The 24,460-nt window shown below is 34.3% G+C and overlaps 1 protein-coding gene across 5 annotated transcripts in view; it reads left to right on the top strand.

Annotated features, from left to right (window-relative positions):
• PTK2 (protein tyrosine kinase 2) overlaps window positions 1-24,460 on the top strand; it is a 410,474-nt gene that overhangs the window by 127,560 nt on the left and 258,454 nt on the right. For all 5 annotated transcript variants that reach the window (XM_044669284.1, XM_044669268.1, XM_044669260.1 and 2 more), the window contains one exon: window positions 16,850-17,076. In XM_044669284.1, the coding sequence (XP_044525219.1) occupies window positions 16,882-17,076 (195 nt within the window). In that variant the 5' untranslated portion in view covers window positions 16,850-16,881. The remainder of the gene's footprint in view (window positions 1-16,849; window positions 17,077-24,460) is intronic.

The raw sequence follows: 24,460 nt of genomic DNA, 5'->3' as shown, positions 1-24,460 counted from the left end.
AGAGAGAGAGAGAGAGAGAGAGAGAGAGAGAGAGAGAGAGAGAGAGATTAGTTTTAACTCTTTTAAGTACTTGGGGGGAGGTGTCACCCAGCTAGGAAGTATCTGAGGTCAAATTTGAACTCAGGATCTACTTGTCTGGCTTTTAGTCCCCTGAACCACCTAATCTCACACACACACACACACACACACACACACACACACACACACACGGTAGACCTTAGAATCTCTTTCTTCTTTTCTTATTTTTGTAAATTTTTTTGATAATTACCTGTCCTTTGAATATTTGATAAAATTCACTTATAAATTCACCTGCTTCTAGATTATTTTTCCTTTTGAGGGTTATTCATGTGTTGTTTGATTTATTTTTTCAGATATTAGATTGCTTACATTTTTAATTTCTTGTTTTCAATTTAGTAATCTTACATTTTTGTAAATATTTACCCATTTCATTTAAATAGCCAATTTTGTTGGCATATAACTGGTCAAAGGGATCTCTAATAATTTCCTTTATTTTATATTCTTTTTTCATTTTTGATACAGGCAACTTCATTTTCTTCATTTTTTATCAGATTGGTAGTCTATATATTTGCTTAAAACTATCAAGTTTTATATATCAATTTTAAATTTCCTTTGTTTTCACAAAATATTTGATTTTTCAAATTTTTATCTTTTGTTTAACTGAGAATTTAAGATTTATGGCTATTTTAGTTGCATCCCCAATTTATTGATCTTTTTTTCTTTAGTTGATGAAAATTTTTAGATATACACATTTCACCTCTACTGTTTTGGCTTCTCAAAAAATTTTGTTTTTATGTGTATTTCTGTTAACTTCTTTTATGAAACTTGTTTATATAATTCATTTTTTGACCCACAAATTCTTAAGGATTAAATTATTGAGTTGTCCATTAGTTTACCTTTTTTCTTCAAATGTGCTTTGATGATTACATTTTTTATTGTGTGATCATTACAGGTTATATTTAAATTCCTGCTTATTTGCATATACATTTAAGGGTTCTCATACCTAATAGAAAATCAGTTTTTGTTAAGGTACCATTTCCCCTTCCATAATTCCCCCTCCATAATTACATGTAGCTTTTATAGAATTCAAGCCATTATTTTTTCAGATTGTCTAGTTCTAAAATGAGCAAGTTGAGATCCCCTACTATGAATCTTTTGCTGTAGTTTCCTTTAATTAAATTAATTTTAAGTATTTAGAGGTAAAGCAGTTGGTTATATACAGATTCAGTATTGATACTGAATTATTTGTTTTGACTCTAAGCATAATATAGTTACTCTACTCTCTTAGCCATGTCTGTTTAATACAGTTAGTCACCTTTTCTAAAATTATTTTTATGCCTGCTTTTTTTTAGTTTCCCTAATGTTCTGTTCCAACCCCTCATCTTAATTATGGGTCAGTCCTACTGTTTTAAGTGTGTTTCTTGTAAACAACATATTATTGGCTTCTGCTTTCTGATCTTTTCTGCTGCCCTATTCCCTTTTATCAGTGAATTCATCTCATTCACAGTTAAGATCATTAATTGTTTTAATTCACCATATCTGACTATTCTTTTTCCACCTGACCGCTTTGCAAAAGAGGAAGAAATGGGGGGAAGTAGTTTTCTCAACATAAGTATTTTATCTTTGAAGTAGGCTATTTCTTCTCTTTTGCTGCTACTCTTTTCACCAGTTCCTGATCTTATATTGTTCTTATATGATATAAAGTTCTTATATGACCTTTCTCTTATTTTGACCCTTCTGTTATGTTCTACCCTCAGAAGCTGGCATTTGTCTAGCTTATGACTATTTTCTCTCTTATAGTTCCCTGTATTTCTTTTACGTATCCGCTGATATTTCTTTAGTTTCTACACTAACACCTTTGTGTTTATATTCAATCATCTGTTCATTTTTCATTATATTTTCTTTTGTGTATTACAGTTAGATGAAATAGTAAATTCCTTTTCCACACCTCCCTTTTTTCCTCTCTTAAAACCAAAGAAAACAGAAAGATAAAAAAAACAAACAAACATGTACTCAGTCTGTGGATGTTACTTAAACTCTCCTTCTGTACCCAACTAGACTGAGGTTTCCAGACTTTTACTTTTATGATGCTTGTGGCATAGTCTTTAGTGTGATCATGACTATTGTTCTTTGGTACTTTTAATTTTTTCTTCAGGCTGATTACAGTATTTTCTTCAATTTGAAAGTTGTGGACTTTCTTGGCCTTTTGATGTTCCTGGATGTTTTCAATTTGTGGTTTCTTTCAAGTGGTAAATTATTGGATTCTAAGTCACTTAGTCTCTGCCTCAGTTTCCTCAACTATAAAATAAGGATATTAATAGTAGCCATTTTTGAGTGTTATTGTGAGGATTAAATGAGATGATATTAGTAAATAGCTTAGCACAATGCCTAGTCCATAGTAGGTGCTTAATAAATGCTTGTTCCCATCCTTTTTTCCTTAAAATTTTTTTCCAATAAGTAAAATTTGCCACCATATCCTCTCCATCTCTCCTTTTCTCCTGAACTGAAAAAATAAAGAACATATTTCTAAAAAATATGTTTAGTAAAGCAGGACAAATTGCTACATTGAATGTGTCCAAGAAATAATGTGTGTCTCAGTCAGTTCTCTAATTCTGTCATCTTTCTGTCAGGAAGTGGGTAACATGCTTCAACATGTGTCTTCTGGAATGGTGGTTGATCATTACATAGATCAGAATTCTCCAGTCTTTTAGAGTTGTTCATTTTTATAATATTGTTCTTACTGTATAGATTATTTTCCTAGTTCTAGATACCTTTCCATTGGTTCATAAAATTATTCCTAACTTTCTCTGATATTCTTCCCTTTACTATTTCTTATAGCATAACGATATCCCATCTCATTCATATTCTATAACTTATTCAGCCATTCCTCAATGGATAGTTTGCCCTCTTTTTCTAACTAGATAGTTTTTTGATTTCCTGAAATATGGGTTATAACTTTAGTTTGGTCATAATTTTCAAAGAGTACAATTATTCTTAAATTATTTCTACTGAGTTTATTTTAGTTCATTTTTGAATAGTACATACCTTATATTTTCATTTTTTTTAAAATTTTGAACATTTCTCATCTAATGGAATCCCTGAATTCTAGTTGCTCTGTTCTTTTTCTTCAGGGAGTCTTGTTACTTGAGATAAGGTTATTCACATTCTGTTCTATTAGCCTTTGCTTCTTTTTTTTTTTTCCCTTCAGAGCTCTTAATATACTTTTTGATAGCTGAAAGGTTCATTTATTTGGCTTTATCGTGTGTTTGGCACATAGTAGATACTCAGTAATACTTAAGTTGACACCATGCAGCTTAAAGGTGCATGATTCTGTGTGTAAGTAGTAGATGATCTATGAAATGAGCTTGACATAATTCATCGCCTTGTCAAGACAGCTTGAAAAATCAGAGTTGCAGTAGCAATAATGATTGACCAAAACAGAAGACAGATTTGTCATCATATCACTGGTGTTTTATACTTCTGACAATAACAGCTAAGTGCTTCATATTAACAGATGTTTATAACCTCTAAATAGATATAGTATCTGCTATATTCAAGGCATTGTACTTGGTGGTAAGAATGACACAAATACAAGTTAAAACATGGTCCCTGACTTTAAGGAGCTTTCGACTTAGTAGTTTAGCATAAATACATGAAAAAGTTGACAGAAGATTTAAAAAACATTTCTAGATTACAATGGAAGAAATCTCATATTGTATGAATTTTATCAAAAACATTTACTTTATAAGGTCAGCAATGTATCAACAATCTGGTTAGACTGTGTTTTCTTCTTCTTGACTGTCACGGGAGTGGGAAAGAGTTGAAAGAGTCTTGCTCCTTTTTTCAGATTCCTGGAGTTCAAGCCCTGACCTTGATAATTACCAGCTCTGTGATGTGGATGATTTGTCTGAGTCTTAATCTTCCCTATTATAAAATGGATATAATAATGCTTGTAACCCCTACTTTATAATATTTTTGTGAATATAAATTATTGTCATTTTCAAACTTTTACCTAATGTCAGTTCTAGCAGTGCTAGAGTCACTTCTTGACCTATCACTTCTGGTTTGGCAAACAGTGTGACTCCACCATCTTGTTTGCTCTTGATGTTTTGCTCATTGAGAATTTCATTGTTGGTTTAGAAAGACCAGAGATTTTTTCCAAGGGTCAAGGACTCAATTCCATTTATCAAGTATGTAGCGGGAAATGTGTACATTGGTATTAGTAATTCATTGTGATTATAATTTGATGGATATAATAGTCACTCTATTAAAGTTGTTGAAAGATGCATCTGATAAAATTCCAAATGTGAAGTTATGATTTACTTGGAATTTTTATCGTTTTGATCAAGTCTACCCTGAAATAAAAAATAACTTTTGAGGAGAGAAGGCAACTTCTTTAATTCATTTTTTTACAAAACACCAAATACTTTCTGGAATTGATCTTCTTTAAGAACCCTTTTGAATTAGCCCGTTTATGTAATTAATGTAAATTGATTGGATGAACATGAGGAAAACTTTAGTTTGTCTCAGTCAGAATGCTTCCTTTTTTAAAAAAAATCATTTTATTATGCAGGCTACTTAGAAATTATATTGTTGATAAATAACTATGGCCTACTAAAAATTTCAGACTCCAGAGGTCATTACTATTGCCACGAAGGTAGCATAATGGATAGAGTGCCCTATGTGGAGTCAGGAGGTCTTGAGTTAAAATTCAGTTTCAGACACAATGGAAAATAAAATATTAATAAAGTGCTTAACATAGTACCTAATGCATAGTAGATTCTTAATAAACATATCCCTTCCCTTCTTATCCTAGCCTGTCCTCAGCAATTCCAACATTCATGCAAGATTATAGTGAAATAATATTTGTATAGCACTTTGTTAACTTAAAGTACTATATAAGTTCTTCTCTTCCTTTCTCCATTCTCCTTGAAATTACAAAGACAGGTGGCTTGAAAATTGAAATGGACTGTTGTGAGAAGATTTGATGATTGTTCCATATGTTGTAGAGGTGATTCCTGTTAAAAGTGTGACTCATACTCCTTAGACGTCTAATCCAAGTTTTAGATTCTACAATACTATGAGTTCTTAAGATGTTCAGTGAATTCATGGTAACAGTAAAAAAGATAAACTGGATTTAAAATTCCAACAAAAACTTGTATCCACACTTTATCACAGCATCTGACAAATTTGTTGTGCAGTTGTTTCAGTCAAGTCCAGTTCTTCATGATACCATTTGGGCTTTTCTTGGCAGAGATAATGGAGTGGTTTGCCGTTTCCTTCTCTGGCTCTTATGACAGCTGAACAAATTGAGGGTAAACAAGGTTAAGTAACCTGCCAAGGGTCACAGAGCTAGGAAGTGTCTGAAGCTGGATTTTAACTGGGATCTTCCTGACTTTAGGCCCTGTGCTCTATCCATTGTGCCATGTACTTGCATCTGACAAATAGTAGGTGTTTAATAAATGTTCCTTGACTGAATGTCTTCCAAATTGATGACCGGTTAAACTTGCTTTTCTCTGTTTTCCATACATGACAGTTCATTTCTTGTCACTCTCCGTTTGTACTGGCCAGCCTTCACATCTTCCTTATTACTTTGCCTCATAGAATTCCCCCTCCTTACTCTGCCGCTCCTTGGAGAGGCAGCTCAGGCACTACTTTCTGCATGAAGCCTTTTCTTACCTCTCCCCACTAACTGCTTTCCTTCCCAAATTACTTAGATGAAATATATGTAGTATGTTAATATATTTTTATTAACTTTATAATCTTGCTGTATATGTATTTGTCTTTTCTATTAGAATGTATTCTTTATGTATGTATTATTAGAATGCTCATTATGAGTAGAGATAATTTCATTCTTTGCCTAGCTTGGTGTCTACTAGGCATGTAATATGTCCTTTATAATTTTTTGATTGATGGATAGGCTTGGCTATGTTGCTTCAAACTAGTTTGATGAGTTGTCACTCCTGCCCATTTGCTCTCTTCCCACTGTTAGATTTTGGTAGATCTTCAAAGGCATGTAATTCATACATGAGCCTGAAGATTGTCAGGTGCCACAAATCTTCATTACAGCTTTGGTTTTCTGACAATGACTTGCTTACATGTCATTTCTGGGGCTTTTGCATCAGGAAGTACAGAAAAAGAAATCTAAAAGAATATTCTGCTCACCTACAAATACATTATTTGCATGGCTTCCTGCAAGTAATAGGAAAAACTGATTTACATGGCTGATATTAAAAAGGACTGGTCACCAAAAGAGCAGATCTAAGCTTCCTTGGACATACTGTTCTGTTGAGAACTTGTTATTTCATCACTCAGAGTAACACTGAAAAAACTCAGCAGGCTGGGAAAATGGCCAATACAAATATATTTCTCAAAGCTTGCATTCCTCTCTGAGCTTTTGTAATGTGGAAGCCTAAGGTTTACCAGAAGAGTGAAGCTTCACTTATCTACCAGTAACTGTCAGATCAGATATACATGATTATGAAAGATAATTACAGGTATTCCTTATTTAATATTTTCACTTTATTCCCCACCTACCTTAAACATGACTTTGGTTGAAACAACTTTGAAGTTGGGGGATTTGTTCCGTAGCAACAGCATTATAGGTGAGATAACTGTTGCAAATAGTTTTCATTTATTCAGAGTTTGACTTCCATTAAAACAGGCCCTATTGTTTCTCCCAAAATAATTTTTAATTATCTTTTATTGATCCTATTCCCTTCTACTCAGAGCTGTCCCTTAGAAAAAGAAAAAATAAAACAGATCAGCAACACTTATACCTCATTTGGCAGTATATTCAATATTTCACAGCTATATATTCCTCTGCCTCTGCAAAGAAAGGAACTGAGATATATTTTTTCAACTCTTTGGACCCAAGTCCAGTTATTATAATTATGTAATTCTCAGTTTCTTTATGTAATTGCTCTTTCTGTTTCATTTAGTTATCATTGTATTCATATTTGCCTATTTCTGCTTATCTCACTGTACATATGTTTATATAAGACTTCCCATCCTTGACTGAAGTCATCATATTCATCATCACTTATAGTGTCTAAATAGTTTATTGTATTCATATACTTAATTTATCTTAGTAATCCAGATGTACTATTGTTTCTCCTTCTTTACAATCACAAAAAGTACTGCAATAAATACCTTCATTTATTTGTATGAGGTCTTTCACCTCCTTGAAGTGTATCCCTAACATTATATTTTGAATCATTTTAGTCACTTTTGTAGTATAATTCAGGATTGCTTTTCAGAATGGTTGAATCATTTCACAGCTTTATCAACAGTGCAAGGTGCCTGTCTTTCTACAATTCCTTAAACACTTATCTTCTTATTTATTAGTAATTCGGAACAACCTTTCATATACTTGTTTATATTCTTGCCATTCTTCTTGTAAAAACTGTTAACAAAATTCTTTGATCATTTTTCCATGAGGAATTGTTCTTTATTCTGTCTGTTTCTGTTAGGTATACCTTTACATGTATGTGATATGTATGTCATACGTCTACATGTATGTGTATGCTTGTATATCCATCTAATCTATACAAAATAGTCAGCCAAGAGGATAGAGTTCTGGCATGGAGTCAGGAAGACTGGAGTTAAAATCCAGCCTCAGTTAACTTAGCCTCAGTTTTATCTGTTGTAAAATAGAAATAATATTAGTAACTACCTCCCAGGATTGTTATGAAGATCAAATAATATTCATAAAGTACTTAGTACAGTACTCTGGTACATAGTAAGAAATACATAAATGCTAACTCTCCCCATATATTTGTATATACACAATATGCATATATGCATGTATATATAACTATATATGTATATACAGAATGTACAAAAATCTTGGTACAGTTTTAAAATTTAATAGTTTAAAACTGCTCTAAGCCTTTTGAAATACAGTGATCCCTCACCTATTCCCGGAGTTAAGTTCCAGACACCCACACAATAGGAGAAAATTCTAAGTATAGTCATTGAGCCAGTCAGTGCCCAGGATACAAAACACAGCACTGTGGTTGGTCGCCTTTCATTCCATCAGCCAATAGTGTGCCGTGTACAATCTCATGGTATTCATTTGCAAAATCCCACAATATATCGAAAAGCCCATGATGCAGAATTAGATATTTTAAAAACCCATGATACAGTGAAGCCTGAGTGAACCACGATATAGCGAGGGATAACTGTACACACAAATGCCCCAGAGATATTTGACCCATTAGGTACTTACTCTTCCTAACTACACTAATTTTATTAATACAATAGCTTTTCAATTAAATATTATCAAAATGCTTCTATCATTCTATGTGATATTATCTATCTGTTGTTTGGTTAAGAATTTGGCACCTTGTTTTAGCTAGGTAAGTTATCTGTGGTGGTTTTTTTCAGATTTTTTTTTAAATGTAGAAATCTTTTGTATTTAGGTCACAATATTTAATTTGGGCTTATTGTTGGTATATAGCATAAGATGTTCTGAACCTAATTTCTGCCAAACTGCTTTCCAGTTTTCTTAATTTCTAGTTAAATAGGTAGTTATTACCCAAATTAACTTTTATTCCTACATTATTGGATTTATCTATTCCTGATTCTTCCTTATTTAGCCTATTCCACTGATCTACCTTTCTATTTTTTAACCAGCACTAAATAATTTTGATATTACTGCTTAATCAGATAGTAGGTGGCATCATTTTTTACTGTCTGAGTACAACCCAACCATGAGCTTTGAGTCTCCTGATTTATTTACCATTCTTTATTTCTTTCAGGAGTGTATTGTGTTTTTTTAAATCCTTGCTGTCAGTCTTAGAATCAGTACTTCTAAAGTAGAAGGGTAGGATAGGGGCTAAGCATTGTGGGGTGGGAGTTAAGTGACTTTCCCAGGGTCACAAAGCTAAGCAGTGTCTGAGGTCACATTTGAACTCAGGACCTTCTGTCTCTGGGTCTGACTCAATCCACTCAGCCACGTAGATGCCCTCAATCTTGATAACTTCTTGAAGTAGCCCATTAAAAAGAATTTATTTTTGGTCATGTTATAGTATACTTCTTAATCCATTTGATACTGGTGCCTCTTATGCCTGCCCTAGACTGTTAATGACATAATAAGTTTTACAGCTAAAATTTCACAAATAAATGTTATCTTTGACTAGAATCATATCTTAAAATGACAGAAGTATATCAAGAATATTTTTTTCAGTGGCCTATTGACTTTGAACTGGGGGCAGAATTGAACAGGAAAGAGCAGGCTGGATTGCTTTGAGGAGTGTGCAAGTTTCTTTTAGTTATCCCCAATCTATCTTTGAAGCTAGTGTTCATATTTTTAAATACCAGTGTTCTGATGGCACCACCTGAAATCCATTGAATACTGCGGTGCCTGAAGAATTGATGTTGAATATCATCCAAAGGGCTGTAGAGAAACACTTGGTTGGGCATGAAGAGACTTCCACACATTTTAGAGAACTATATAATTTGCTATCTAAAGTTTGTTAGAGCATTGCACAATCAAAAAAAAGATAGTCTAGTTGTGACATCAGCAGCATGGGTAACAAATAGTTCACCCACATGCTCTATTGTTATCATCATGATGTGGAGAGAAAATTTTTTAAAAACTCAGACTTGTTGGTTGTATTCCTTTTTATGAATTTAGGGAGCATGTAGATGAGAGTCACACAAAATAGACAGACATGGGTAGGTTGCAACTTTATCTTTTTAGAAAATACATTAAGATACATTGGAGTATAATAAATATACATATACTAAAATGATATTTCTGTTCATTCTGTGTAGTTTACACCTTATAATAATTGTTAATTGATGTTTAATCTCAATATTCTTAACAGAATAAATGTGAATTAAAATATAAACTTATATCTTTATAATTGTAATCAATAGAAAGCATTCAGAAAAAAGTATGATAAGGAATAATACTGTAACATAGTTTAATGTTTTTATGACTTAATTTCAAAGTAACATATTATCTGATATAGCCAATTATAGAATTATGGAACTGAACCTTTCCATTAAACGAAAATTGTAGAAGTGTTTCCAAAACTAATTCCTTTTATATACTACTGAATTTGCTTTTAAAAAATCCATTAGAATTTTCTTAACTGTCTTCCTTTGCTTTCTTTCTCCTTTTCCCCTCATAATAAAAACAAAACAAATGGATTTTTTGTTTGTTCTCAGGAGCCCAGGACATCCCCAGGTGAGCCTGGAATAGGAAGTGTGGCCATCTGATTAGTGAGAAAAGAACCAATATAAAAAATTTTGTGGAGCTGTAAATTAAATGATTGGTAACTGATTGGATATGTGGAGTTAAGGAAGGTCAGGAATCCAAGATAATGCCAAGGTTATGAACTTAAATGACTGAAAGTAATCTTTATTATAATAATCAGGAAAGTTTGAAGAGTTTTAGAGAGAAAGAAAGTTATGTTAATTTTGGAAATGTTTAGTTTGAGATGCCTAAAGAACATACGGTTTGAAATATTTAACAGGCAGTTGGCCTGTTTATGGGATTAGAGCTCAGGAAAGAGAGTAGGGCTGGATATATGGATTTGGGTATAATCTGCCTAGAGAAGATGATCTGATGCATGGTAATTAATGAAATCACCGTATGAGAGTATATAGAGGGAATGGAAGTTGGTCCAAAGTAGAGTAGAGTCTTTTGAGGTATGCCCACATTTAGGAGATGTGATCTGGGAGATATACCATTCTCAGAGACTTAGGAATAATCAGACAGGTTAGAGAACATTTAGGAGAAAAGAGTGCTATGAAAACCAGCTTAAAATATCCACAGAACACCTATGTGATATTGATTAGGCTGTTAAAAATGAACTTTTGAGAGAATACAGGTTTGGAAATGTCATTTCTTGATGGAGTCATGAAAATTGTACTAGACTTTTTTGCTCTAGTGACACCCTGTTTCTCCAAAAGATTTTACAAAATAAAATGGTGGGCACAGGTGGGATATATGGCCCCTGTTTAATGGTTATCAGAAACTATATTGCCATAAAAGAGATAATCCTGCCTTCTTGGAGTAGACATTCGAGTCATTAAAGCATAATTAGTATTTTTAGTATTCCTAGGGAAAAAGAGTTCCTGTGTCTTCCTGTTCTCTTCATTTGAAATTAGTTTTTGTATTCTTTTGGCTCTTACCTCATTTACATATTTTAACAAATACTAATTAAAAGCTGTTGAATTTCTGGTTGCCTATTGAAACTTTAAGTGAACTCTTTCATTATAAGGCTTTGTTAAAATATACACTGATTTAAGGCTTTCAAGCCTGTATTTTAATGCAGGTGGGAGTAAGCTATCATCTATGCTTCTCTGAATTTGAATGGGTTATTTTGGGCTGTGCTTTATAAAAATTTTGATAAACAGGTGTGGATAGTAATAAGCTATTTTGTAGTTTGTAAGAGTATTTTCTACAGCTGAAGGCTTTTAAATTGATTACCACCTGCTGTCCCTGGAAACAGTTAGATAGTGCCCCACAAATTACATGTTTCGTCATTATGACATGATAGAAGAATTGGTTTTTGTTTTTGTGCATCGAATATAGTCGATAAAATTGTTGGCTTTCCTTGGCAGCTTTATTTTCTTGTTAATGTTTATTTGGACCTGTATACATATGTGTGTAAATATATATTTACATTTTAGATTGTAATTTCTGTAAGTATATTTTTGGCACTAGATTTGTTTTTTAGAGCCTTATTGCCGTGATCTCATCCATTATTTAAACACGTTTTTACTCCAAATTGCTTGAAGATTATGTGTCCTTAAAAAATGTTTTTTCTTTGTTCACTCAGTCAAAACTATAGCTTCCTTGGTATTATCTTGACTAGTTTTTAAAAAATCACTCTGCTCAGGGAAGCTATTCCTGTATTCTTTTCAGTGTTTATTCGAGAAGAACACTAAGACAAAAATGAACTAACATAAAAGTAGCAAAATAAGGTAAAAATGACTCAAGGTTATTTTATTCTCCCCATGTTCAGAGTGATAAAAGAGAAATACTAGTCTGTTTATATAACCAAAGGTGTATGTGTTTTGCAAATTTTTTTCCTTAGTGATTTAGTGTTAATCATTGAGTAGATGGGAAACTTATTTCATTCAGCTAACATTTTCTAGTGTTTATGCAATGCACTGTAGTAGGTACCAAGGGATATTCAACGATTAATAGATAAAAATAAAGATTAATATAGAGATGAATATAGGATATAGCTCTATTTACATTAAAATACATTTAAGCATAAGTTGACAATAAAATAGGAAGAAAATGTAGGCAAATCTGACTTGTTTGGCAGTGGGGGAGGATCAGAGAATGCTTAAACGAAATAAGTTGTATTTAAGACCTGACTTCAGGAATATTAACAGCCAAAAAAAAAATGGAAGCTTGAAAAAACATTCCAGGCATAAGAAATTCAAAAGAGTAAAAATAGCACTTAATTTTATGCCAGAGGACCTGTATTCTTATCCTGGTTATGTTCTTTAACTTGAGTCATGAGCAAAGGACCTCACCCCTCATGTGCTCAATTTCTGAAAAATGAAGGGCTTGAGATATATGATCTCTTAGGACTTATCTAGTCTTCATAGTTTATGACTGAATAACACTGTGAAAAAACCATGAAAGTGGGAAACTCATGAGATATGTTTGGAGAAAGTACAAGTAAGTATTTGATTTGGCATGAGTATGGGTTAGGTTTGGTGAAGAATTTTATTATTTAAAAATTAAAATTAAGAGATTGACTGTAAATTGTGTCTAAATCTTATATACCCATTTTGACCTTATCTTGGCATAGGGTATATAAGATTTAGACACAAAGGTTGATACTATAAATGAATTAGGAGAACACACATGTCAGACCTCTAGAGAAGGGAAGAATTTATGACAAACAAGAGATAGAGAACATTACAAGATGTAAAATAAAGAATTTTTGACTATATTGAATTAAATGTGGCAAAATTGGGATGCTAATGCATTGTTGGTGGAGTTATGAACTGATACAACCATTTTGGAAAGCAACTATGCCTAAAGGGCTATATAAAACAGTGCATACATTTTGATGCAGTAATACCACTGCTAGCTCTGTAATGAGAAGATAATACTGGGAATAGTGGAATAACTAGATGCCAGACAAACTGGGGATACTCTCACACCTCACAAGGGAAAGAACTGACAGATAAACACAGGGAAACCAAATGGGGATGTGAGGTTTGGGAATGACAGTTGGTCAAGTAACTGACAATCTACCGACAAGGGAAAACCAGTGAAGTGTGTTCTTTATGGCTTAGAGGAGGCAGGAAGTACTAACAAACTGGGCTTATTGATATTAAATGAAGGAAGAGGGAGAGGGGTTTTCTATACTAAGGAATAGCCCTAATGGTTTAACTAAACTAAACTAAGCTAAACCCTAACTAGAATAGGAGGGGCTGGAGAAGTGGGCTTCTCACTGCACTGGTTCAGTGATGCTCCAAGATGATGCTCCAAGATGTTATAGGAACCAAGAATAAGTCCAATATACAGCCAGTCAATCCAAAACCTGCTCTAGGGAGTAAGGCAGATAAATCTGTCCACCAACAGATAATCCAGATCTTTCCTCAACCCATGGCACGATAGTTGCTTGAAGTATCTTCTTCTCAATGATATCCCATACTGACAGCTCCTTGGATATTTGGCAAAGCTGGACTACCCAGCCAAAAAACCTCCTTCCCCTCAACTTGGTCAGATTAACCACTCATCAAAACCCCAGCTTCATTCCATTATGGAACTCTCAGCTTTTGAGAGACAGCCTGACAACCTGGGTGCTAATGTCTTAGTTTCCTCATTAAAGTTTCCCAAAGAATTTTTTTTTAAAAAATAGGAAAGCACCTATTTGTACAAAAATAAAGCATCTCTTTTTGTGGTGACAAATAATTGGAAATTATGAGGAATGTTCATCAGTTGGAGAATGGATGAACAAATTCTGGTACATGATGGTGATGGAATACTATTAAATAGTACTATAAGAAATGATGAACAAGGTGATTTCATAAAGAGCTGGAAAGATTAACATGAACGGATACAGAATGAAATAAGCGAAAGAGGAAAACATTGTACACAATATTGGCAATGTTGTGGAATGATCAACTGTGAAAGACTTAGCTACTCTTAGCAATATAATTATATTGGATAATTATGAGAGACTTATGACCAAAAATGCTTTCTACCTCCATAAAAAGAACTGTTGGAGTCAGATGGCAGATCAAAGCACACAATTTTTCACTTTAGTTTATTTGTGTTTTTATTTTGGGGTTTTGGTTTTATATGATTATTCTCTTACAAAAATGAATAATATGAAAATATGTTTTACATGATAATACATGTATAACCCAAATTGAATTGCTTGCCAGTTCTGGGAGGAGGGAAGAAAAGGAGGGAGAGAGACTGTTTGAATCATTTAACTTTGAAAATTTATTATCACATGTAATTGGTAAAAAAAAAATTTTTTTAATACCAGAATGTAGCCATAACCCCAGGGCTTTTCTAGGTTTACTTTGAGCCATTAGTGATTGTTCAATGACTAGTCTAGTCATTTAACTGGTTCCACTGTCTCTTCCACATCATTCCAATATAGCCATGAGAGTATTCATCTGATTCTCTATGTGGTTCATGTAGGGAAACTATAATCACAAAATTTTCCTAACATACCAGTGTAGTGATTATTCAAAAGGAAATAGAGTCTATCTCTAGAAATAAAGGAAATAAGAGTCTCTCATGACTTGCTTGTTTTAAATATATATTTTTTATTTCATTAAATATTTTGCAATTAAAGGAAAGTGAATTTTAACATTAAAAAAATGAATTCGAGTCTTTCCCTTCTTTCTGTCCTTCCCCTACCCATTGAGAAGGCAAGTGATGTAATATTGATTATTCATGTATGGTCATGCAAAACATATTTGCATATTAGACACATTGCAAAAGAGACATACATACAAAAAAAAACTCACCCAAAGAGAAATAAAGTTTCTACTCAGTTAAACAGAACTCTTTCATTTTGGAAGTGGATATCATTTTTCAGCACAGGTCCTTGATAACTATTTTATGAACTGTGCTGGCCCTTTGTGATCACAACTACTTTTTCTTATCAAAACTATGTGGTATAATGGATAAAGTCCTGCACTCAGAGTCAGGGAATGAGAAGGAAGAAAGTGGAGACCTTTAAGAATGCCTCGCTATGAAAGGGAGGAGGGATAAAGGACCATAGCTGTCAAGAATGATCATATTAAGTAAGATTCTTTTTAAAGTTGGGTGAGAAACTTTCTGGGAAGGAACCAGTAGATGGGAAAGACTGAAGAGATACAATGGGAATAATAATGGGGGAAATCTTCTGGAGAAGTCTAAAAGGGATGAGATCAAAGATGCTTGTGAAGAAATTGGCTGTTGTGAGGAGAAAGGACCACTTCTTCATGTGAGACTGAGGAAGGAGGGACTAATAAAGGAAAACACCTATATAGGTGAGTTGAGCAGGGGCGTATGGATTAGCTTTCAGAGTGAAGACTTCAGCTAAGAAAGTGGTAGAGAATAGACTTCTGGGAACAATAGAATAGCAAATAAAATATTTTTGCAATCTGGATTTGCAAAACACAAAATTTTAATGGACTTAATCATGGTACCTAATATGAGCAAATGGGATGGGAGTAATTCAGGGTTGGCTTTGGGCAAGGTTTAATTGGGTCTAGTCAAAAACATGTATGTGAGATATGAACAAAAAATAGGCAAGTTTGGTTGCAATTTAGAGTACATGAAGAGAAATAGTATTGCACAAGCCTAAAAAGTAGATGGAATCCAGATTGTAAAGGGATCTAAAGAAAATGCTATTCTGTTCCCACCTCTTACCTTTCTTCCTCTTTGTTTTGAATTGACCTGTTCCTTTTGATTTAAATTATAGTCAAAGCCATATTTTAGTCATAGGTTCCATTCCTTAATTCTTAGTGATGCTTGCAAAGTCCCATTTTTCCCCTTCTTGCATGAGGATCTTTGTTTTGCCCTGTTTTAACCCATAGTTGGTATAATTGTGTATACATCTTTGTTGCCATGGATTTTATTTGCTGACTATTTTATTGGATTTTATGTCGTAAGAATTTCTGGATCCATTTGTTATTTCCAGTCTTCTTCCTGAATTGTGATTGATCTTTAAGATATCTAGCTTGGAATTAATATAAGTAGTTTTCTTTTTCCCTCCCCCTATCACTTTGCGTCTAAAGTCCTTTTGATTAAATATGTATGGCTTTAGACAAATTTATCACTAGCAACATATGCTGGGAACATCCCAGTCATGGCCAAGAGCTAGCCACTCCTATATTGTAAGCTGTCATTCAGAAATCTGTATCCTTTAAAGAGATCATTGATCATTTAGATCAGTGGTGGTTCCCAAACTTTTCTGGCCTACCGCCCCCTTTCCAGAAAAAATATTACTTAGCGCCCCCTGGAAATTATGAAACTATTTATTGAACTCAGAATAGCATGTAATACAAAAAAAAGTGTGGCCATCACTGCTTTCCTGGATCACTGCAGCACCCACCAGGGGGCGGTAGCACCCACTTTGGGAATCACTGATTTAGATAATAGATTTTGTTTATAGCAATTGTCTTGGGAAATTTTTAAAAAAGTAATTTTTATTAACACCCCCCTACTACTATTAACAATTTCTTTTTTTTTTTTTGTGTATATTTACTTTCTTGGTATATTAAGAAAATAGAAAATGAAATCATTAAAACAGACTATACAAATTCCAGTTAAACATTTGAATTTTAATCATAATGCTCTAGAATTTATGTATTCTTTTATTTCCTTTTTCTGCAGAATATGACAGATACCTAGCATCTAGCAAAACCATGGCAGCTGCTTATCTTGATCCAAATTTGAATCACGCCCCAACTTCAAGTACAAAGACACACCTCAGTACTGGGATGGAGCGGTCTCCTGGGGCAATGGAGCGAGTATTAAAAGTCTTTCATTATTTTGAAAACAGTAGTGAGCCAACCACATGGGCCAGTATTATCAGGCATGGAGATGCCACTGATGTTAGGGTAAGTAAAATTTTCCATCAGATAAATTGAATGTAATGCCAAAAAAAATCAGTACAAAATTTTTTTATTTTAAAATGACAAAGATTGGCAACAATAGCACAAATATTAAAATTTTATTTTAAACTATGCAACACATAGTGTGAATCATATAGGGCAAAACTTTAATTTATATCACTTGGAAAATAAAAGACATTAAGTTGTCTATTATCCCACTAAAGTTTTTGATGTGCTTTTCCTTTTTTATTATATAAAAGGATAAAGAATAGGTATTCAGCCTATGATTACACTGATGTATGGAGCTTACAGATGAAGAAACTCCTTCTACCAGTGCAAGTCTACTTAGAATTTTGAAGAGTTGCCTGGAGCATAGGTGTCAGACACACAGGAACTCTGCAGCAATGCAACAAGCAGCTTAAAATATGAATAGGGAAATATTTAACAAACTAAATAAAAATACAGTAGAACATGTAAAATGTGTTGTTTTTTTTTTATGTCACCATGCAGCTGGCAAAGATTCCTTTTCTGTTAGGGTTTGATACCACTAGCTTAGAGCATTGAGTGCCCTAAATAAGGTCAGTTAGAATGTATCAGAGAAAACTTGAACTTAGGTCTTGATGATTTTCATCTGCACTACTATAAAATAGTAAACCTGGTGATTTTTAAAGTTTTAGAAAATTTTTTGATGTTATAGATAATAAATAGAACAGTATGGATGTAATAGAAGCAAAATCTTATCAATTTAATTTAAAAAATTGAGCACACAGAAGGTATGTAATAAATTAATATCTGTATTATGTTTGTTAGTAGTATTTTCCCCTAATTTGTGGGTAAAACAATTCATTTTATAACTCTACAGTCATAATTTTCATGTGATATGAATGTAGAATTATAACAGGAAAACCAAAAAGATTTTATTTCCTTTGTTTTCAGTTAAATAAGAAAAACTGTGATATCTCAAATGGAATGTCTTATAGACATCTTAAACTCAACATGTCCAAAACTGGACCTTTCTCCTTCAAACCTTCTCTTCTTTGTTACTTCCCTTTTACTCTCAAGAGTGTTATAGCCCTATCAGTCACCCAAGCTCATAGTCTATGTGCCATCCTTGAATTCTCACTCACCTCTCATTTCAAATCACTTATCATTTCCTATTGTTTCTACCGTTGCAACATTTCTCCTATATAAGCCATTTCTCTCCTCTTATACTATAACTACCTTGGCATGGGCCCCCATTTTGTCTTTCTTGGGCTATTTCAATAGTTTGCTGGTTTTTCTCCCTGCCTCAAGTCTCTCATTACTCCAGGCCATCCTCCTTTCAGCTGGCAAAAGGATCTTCCTGAAACTAATATCTGACCACCACATCAGTAGTCAGGAAGGTCTTGAGTTAAAATCTCACATCAGACTAGTTGTTATGCCCCATGGCAAGTGATCTCACCTTTTTTACCTTCAGTTTCATCATCTGTATAATAGAAATAATAATAGTACCTATCTCCCAGGGTTGTTATGAGAATCCTGTAAGATGATGTTTGTAATGTGTTTGCCAAATCATAAAGTGCTGTAAAAATACTAGATATTATTATCATTATTAACACATTTTAGGAGAGACAAACAAACTAGACTTTTTCAGAGTAAAAGGCTAGGATAGTGAAAGGACTGGAGATCATCTCTTAGGAGGATTTTTTGAAGGAGCTGGGTATAGTTAATGTAGAGCTGATTGGAGTATAATATATGATAGATGTCTTCAAAACTATGATGTGGGAGAGATATTATACTTATTCTCTTAAATCCAGAGGGCACAACTTGGAGCAAAGGATATGAATTGCAGAGAGTAAGAAAAGAGAAGGAAGGAAAGAAGCAATATTAAGTGCTTACTATGTGCCAGGCAGTCTGCTCTGTGCTTTACAAATATTATCTCATTTGATCCTTACAATAACCACGAGAGGTTGGTATGATCCTTATTTTATAGTTGACGTAACTGAGGCAGAAAAATGACTTGTCCAGGGTCACACAGCTGGTAAGTGACTTGAGGTGAGATTTCCTGACTCCAGGCCTGAGCACTCTTATCTTCTGTGCCACCTAACTATATAATTAGAGCTGACCAAAAAGAAAGTGAATCACTATGAGGTTGTGGGTTTTCTGTCACTAGAAGTTTCCAAGTATATTGTATGACCACTTATCAAATAATGTAGAAAGGATTCTTGGCCAGGTATAATCTGGGCTGTATGGTTGGTAAAGTCTTTTTCAATCCAGAATCTGTGACGGTTTCATTTCTTGAAAGGAAGAGGAAGTAATAGAATTACCACTTTATATAGAATTTTGTCAACTAGGAGGAATTAGTAAAATGGAAAGTAATGAAACCTCATAAGAAAGTGCCCATTCTGTCTAGATCCCAGTAGCCAAGGAAAAGAATTCTTTTTTTTTTTTAATTAATAAATTTTTATCAGTGTCTTCTATTTTTTTTTTTAACCCTTACCTTCTGTCTTAGAATTGATAGTAAGTAAAGACTAGGCAATTTGGATTAAGTGACTTCCCTAGGATCACATAGCTAGTATGTCTGAGGCCAAATTTGAACCCAGGATCCCCAGTATTTGGGCCTGGCTCTCTGTCCACTGAACTACTTAGGTACCCCAATGCCTTTAATTTCTTACATAATCAGAATTATTCCCAGTACCTTTCCCCTTTTCCCCCTCCCAGCAAGTGACCTCCTGTAATATATTGTTTTTTAAGAGGGGAAAAAATAAGCACAACTGACAAGGCAATGAAAAAAGTCTGAAATCATGTATAAAATGTAACCTGTGGCAGCTTCACAAAGGAGTGGGGTTGTGGATATCTTCTTATGTCTCTTCATTTGAGTCCTGCCTAATCTTTATAATTCTGTTACACATATTTTTGATTTTTTGGTGTGCAGCTATTCTTTCCACATGTTATTAGTCATTGTGTCAATAGTTTTCTTACCTCTATATGCTTTACTCGGCATCTTTTCATTTAGATCCTTTCATGCTTCTCTGAATTCATCTTAAATATATTTCTTAGTATTCAGTAATAAGCCAGTATATTCATGTGCAATGGTTTGTTTATCCATTCCCTAATTGATAGACCTCTTCTTGGTTTCTAGTTTTGTTATCACAAAAGATGGCCATTATAAATATTTTAGTATAAATGGAGACTTTCTTCTTATTGATAGCTCAAGGAAGAGAATTCTGAATGTTGTCAAACTTGAATGTATTTTAATTATAGAAAGTGCTTTTTTCTATTTGAAATTTTTATTTATTTCTTAATCTATTTTAATTTATTTCTAAACATATTCCCATACTCTTTCCCACCACAACTAGTTATTTCTTGTAAAAAGTAACAAATAAAACATATTAAAAGCAGTTCTGCAAAATTAACCAATGTGTGAACTTAGTTTTATAATATATGCCATGTCTTTGTTATGTAGTTACATATCTTTGAAAAGAAGTGAGGGATGGGGGACAAATTTTGGTCATAATAATTATATAGTATTCAGTTTTTACATTTATTTGTGTGTATGTATGTGGGAATGTCTTTTTTTTTTAAGTTTAGGAAATAAGAATCGTTTCCTTATTGTAGTGCAGAGGTGCAATCAACCCTGCAAAAGGCTAACTGCAGAATTTCTGACAGTTAAGAGGATTTAGAACCCTGACTAAGGGCAGTTGATCCTGGAGGCTTGGACAGAGCGGAAGGGTCAACTGAGCTCGGGCTGAAACCTGGCCTTGAATCTGTGCCTTTCTCTTGAGATTTTGTAGCTTAGCTAATTCCTCTGGATCTCCCTGACCTTCCCTATTTCAATCCTGATTTCCTGTGGGTTTGGGGAGAAGGGTGGATTTGGGTGGTAGCAATCAAACTTTGAAGACTTAGTTTTTTCCCATAGACAAATAGGGCTTACCCTTGATACAAATTATCTCCTGATTCATTGTGTATAACTTCCTTAACCTTAAAGGCAACAAAACCTCCTGGGGCTGAGTGAGAGAAGGCTCTTTCTCAGTCTCCCATTCCTGTGCCCCTCTCCCACCTAGAGCTTCTCCCTAGGCAGTTGTTAGAGAAACCTTGTATCCCTCAGTCCTTTATAATCAATCCTGAAACTTAATAAACCCTGTTGTCATTTAATCAAACCTGTTGCTAAATCATTGGTTGAATGATAAAAGAGGGATAAGGAGAGAAAGGAATAGTTTGTCTTTGGGTCCTGAGGGGAATTGGAGGCGTCCATCTTGGAGGAAGTGGTGATCTCTATACTTCCTCTGAGAAGCCCTTCTATTTTACAGACAGGGAAGAGCCTTGGGACTCTGTCTTTATGAACTTGAGAAATTGACTAGAAAGCCCTCTAGTTAGTTTCAAACCATTTCTGACTGGCCCTAACCTTTGTCTGTAGAAGTGCCCTTCCTACCTGAAGGGTTCAGCCTGTTTCCCTTCAGTGTCCTTTGTCTCAAGCCAATCTGTGTCTCCCTGTTGTAGCTGCCTGCCCAACTACCTCATCATCTCCCCTTGCCGCTCATTCTACTTCATCATCTTATGTTTCCCTAAACTCAGTTGTTCCCTTACATCTCCTACCACCTCAATTTACTACCTCCACCATTGTACCCTCCTTTCCCACCTACTGACTTAGGGACCCACAAACCCCATCCATGTGGTTTATTCCCTTATTACATTATATAAATCCAAAGCTTTTGTCTTACCAAATATTATGCCATAGACCTTCTTATACATGGTAAGCTAAAACCCAGGTACTTTATGCATTGGGAAATTATTTTAAATGGAACTTCTATTATTTCCTCATAAAGTTCAACATATGGCTCATAATTTTTCTTTCCCTAATTCATGCTTTTATACTAAGAGATTTGATCATATATATTGACTTTCTTTCCAGTTCCCATACAACTCAGTTCCTCAATTTACTAATTTCCCATGACCTACTAATCCATCCCATCTCAGTCACACACAGAGATATTGATGATCTCCTGCCTATCATTAATGCACCATCTCCAAGAATCCTGAAATCCATTACCTGACCATAATATATGGGCTTTCTACCTTTCCCTCTGCCTTCCCTTACCACATCCTACTCTGTACTCATTTTGATTATGATTGCCAATCTTTTGATTTTTTTTTTTCAGTTCTCTCCTAGGGCATCTTCTCTTAACTTGCCATTCTCTCCTCTTTTCCTTATCTTGACCATTTGGTGTACCATTCTACTCTACACTGCTTTTTCTCTTGTATCTTACCCACTTATGATATTACTCATTGAACCCTACCATACTTCAGCTTTGGATAACTTTAACCATCTGCTACTTTTGGACTTACACACATACTGCTTGAATGAAGATGGGGAAAATCACCTAACTATTCTCACTTGGTCCATTAGAGATTTCTCTTCTGTAACTTCAGCTGAACCCTCAGTCCACTAGACAATCTTTTTACAACTCCCTTAGCACCTCAGTTTCACATTCTCAGTAGCAGCTATTCTGCATCTTTCTTTCTTGTCAAACTTCCCATCATTCCCTACTCTCTAAAATGAAACGTTTACCTCATATTTTATGAAAAATTGAGGCCATCTGCCTTAATCTTTCTTTTCTTACCTCTTCCTCATCTCATGTGATTCAAATTTACTAATTTTACAAAATTTACTAATTTACTAATCTGCCACTATTTTCTCCTTCACCCCTCTGTTACATAAAGAAGATGCCCTCTCTTCTACAGGTACAAATACTTTCTTCTTAACTTCTCTAACAGATTGCCCCTTCTGGCATCCACTCTCATCTTTAACTTCTTGTTTACTGACTGCTTCACTACTGGCTACAAATATGCTTTTGTCTACCACATTAACCTGCATCTCACTTGATTTTCCATCTGCACTCTCTTCTGCCCTTTTTACTGAATTCTTTGAGATTGATAAGTGGTGGTGCTTCCAATTTCTCTTCTCTCTTTCTTCTTAACCTTCTAACAATCTAGTTCTCTACATCATTATTCCACCAACCAATTCTCTCTTCAATTACCAGTGATCTCTTTTCCCAATACTCATTCTCTTTGACCTTTCAACAACCTTCGATACTGTTGATTACTCTCTTCTCCTTAATATGCTCTTCTCTCTAGGTTTTAAGGACACTGCTCTCTTTTGCTATTCCTTCTGCCTTCTGACCAACTACTTCTCAGTCTCTTATTGGATCCTTTTCCAGATCACACCTTTTAATTATGTGTTCCCCCTGTGCTCTGTCCAGAGTCCTCTTTTTTCTCTGTGCTATTTCTTGTATTATCTTATCTTATCAAGCTCCTATGGATTTAATGATTATTTTCATACTGACGATTATAAAATCTGCCTATCCTGTTCTAATCTTTCTACTGACCTCCAGTCTCCTATCTCCAAATGTAACACATCAAAGCTGAATTTATTATCTTTCCTCTTAAATCCTCCTCCCACCCTTCAAACTTCCCTAGTATTGTAGAAGAATCTTTCCATTCTTCTAGCCTCAAAATATGAGTATCATTCTAGACTTTAGTTAGCACCCCCCCTCCCAATCTAATTTGTTGTCAAGGCCTCTGCATTTCATCTTTGCAACATCTCTCATATATACCCCCTTCTCTGATATAGCCACCACTTCATTACAGTAGCCTACTGGTGAGACTGCTTGCCTCAAGTCTCTCATTTTCATCTTCCATTCAGCTACCAAAATTATTTTCCTCAAGTACAAGTTCTGAAATGCACGTCTTACGCTTACTGAGTAAACTTCAGTGGTTTCTTTTTGCTTTCAGAATCACATGTAAAATCCTCTGTTTGGTTTGTAGGTCTTGGTGATGTAGAACTCTCTTACCTTTCCCCATGTCATAGTTCTAAGCATTTTCTCTGGCTGTCCCCAAATCTTAGAATTGTTTCCCTCCTCATCTCTGCTTCCTATCTTTCCTGAGTTCTATCAAGTCTCCCAATAAGATGTTGTCTTCTACAGGAAGCCTTTTTCAAACTCTCTTAATCCTGGTGCTTTCCCTCTATTGATTATTTCCTATTTTTTCATATATATATATCTTATTTAGAAATATTTATTTGCCTGTTGGCTTCCCTATTAGATCATGGACTCCTTTCAAATAGTAACTGCTTAATAAATGTTCATTAAAAGATTGGCTTTTAACGTGATAACCGCTAGTGCACAATAACTCCTTGTACTACATTCCTACTGGATCAGTTGAAATAAGTGAACTTTCTCTTAGGTGACTATATTGTCCTTTGCATTCAGTGGTGTGTCTGTTAGATGAGAATCTTCTAGACTTACTTTGAACAGTTTGAAAATTTTGAAGAGTTTGAATCATCCTAATTAAGTGGTATAATATATTTTCCATTTTTCACAGATGCCTAAATTCTAGTTTTTGGGACTTCTTG

This window comes from Gracilinanus agilis, chromosome 1 (genome assembly GCF_016433145.1).
Source record: "Gracilinanus agilis isolate LMUSP501 chromosome 1, AgileGrace, whole genome shotgun sequence".
Lineage (NCBI taxonomy): Eukaryota > Metazoa > Chordata > Mammalia > Didelphimorphia > Didelphidae > Gracilinanus > Gracilinanus agilis.
The sequence above is the reverse complement of the archived record's forward strand: the minus strand, read 5'-3'. Positions and strand labels throughout refer to the sequence as shown.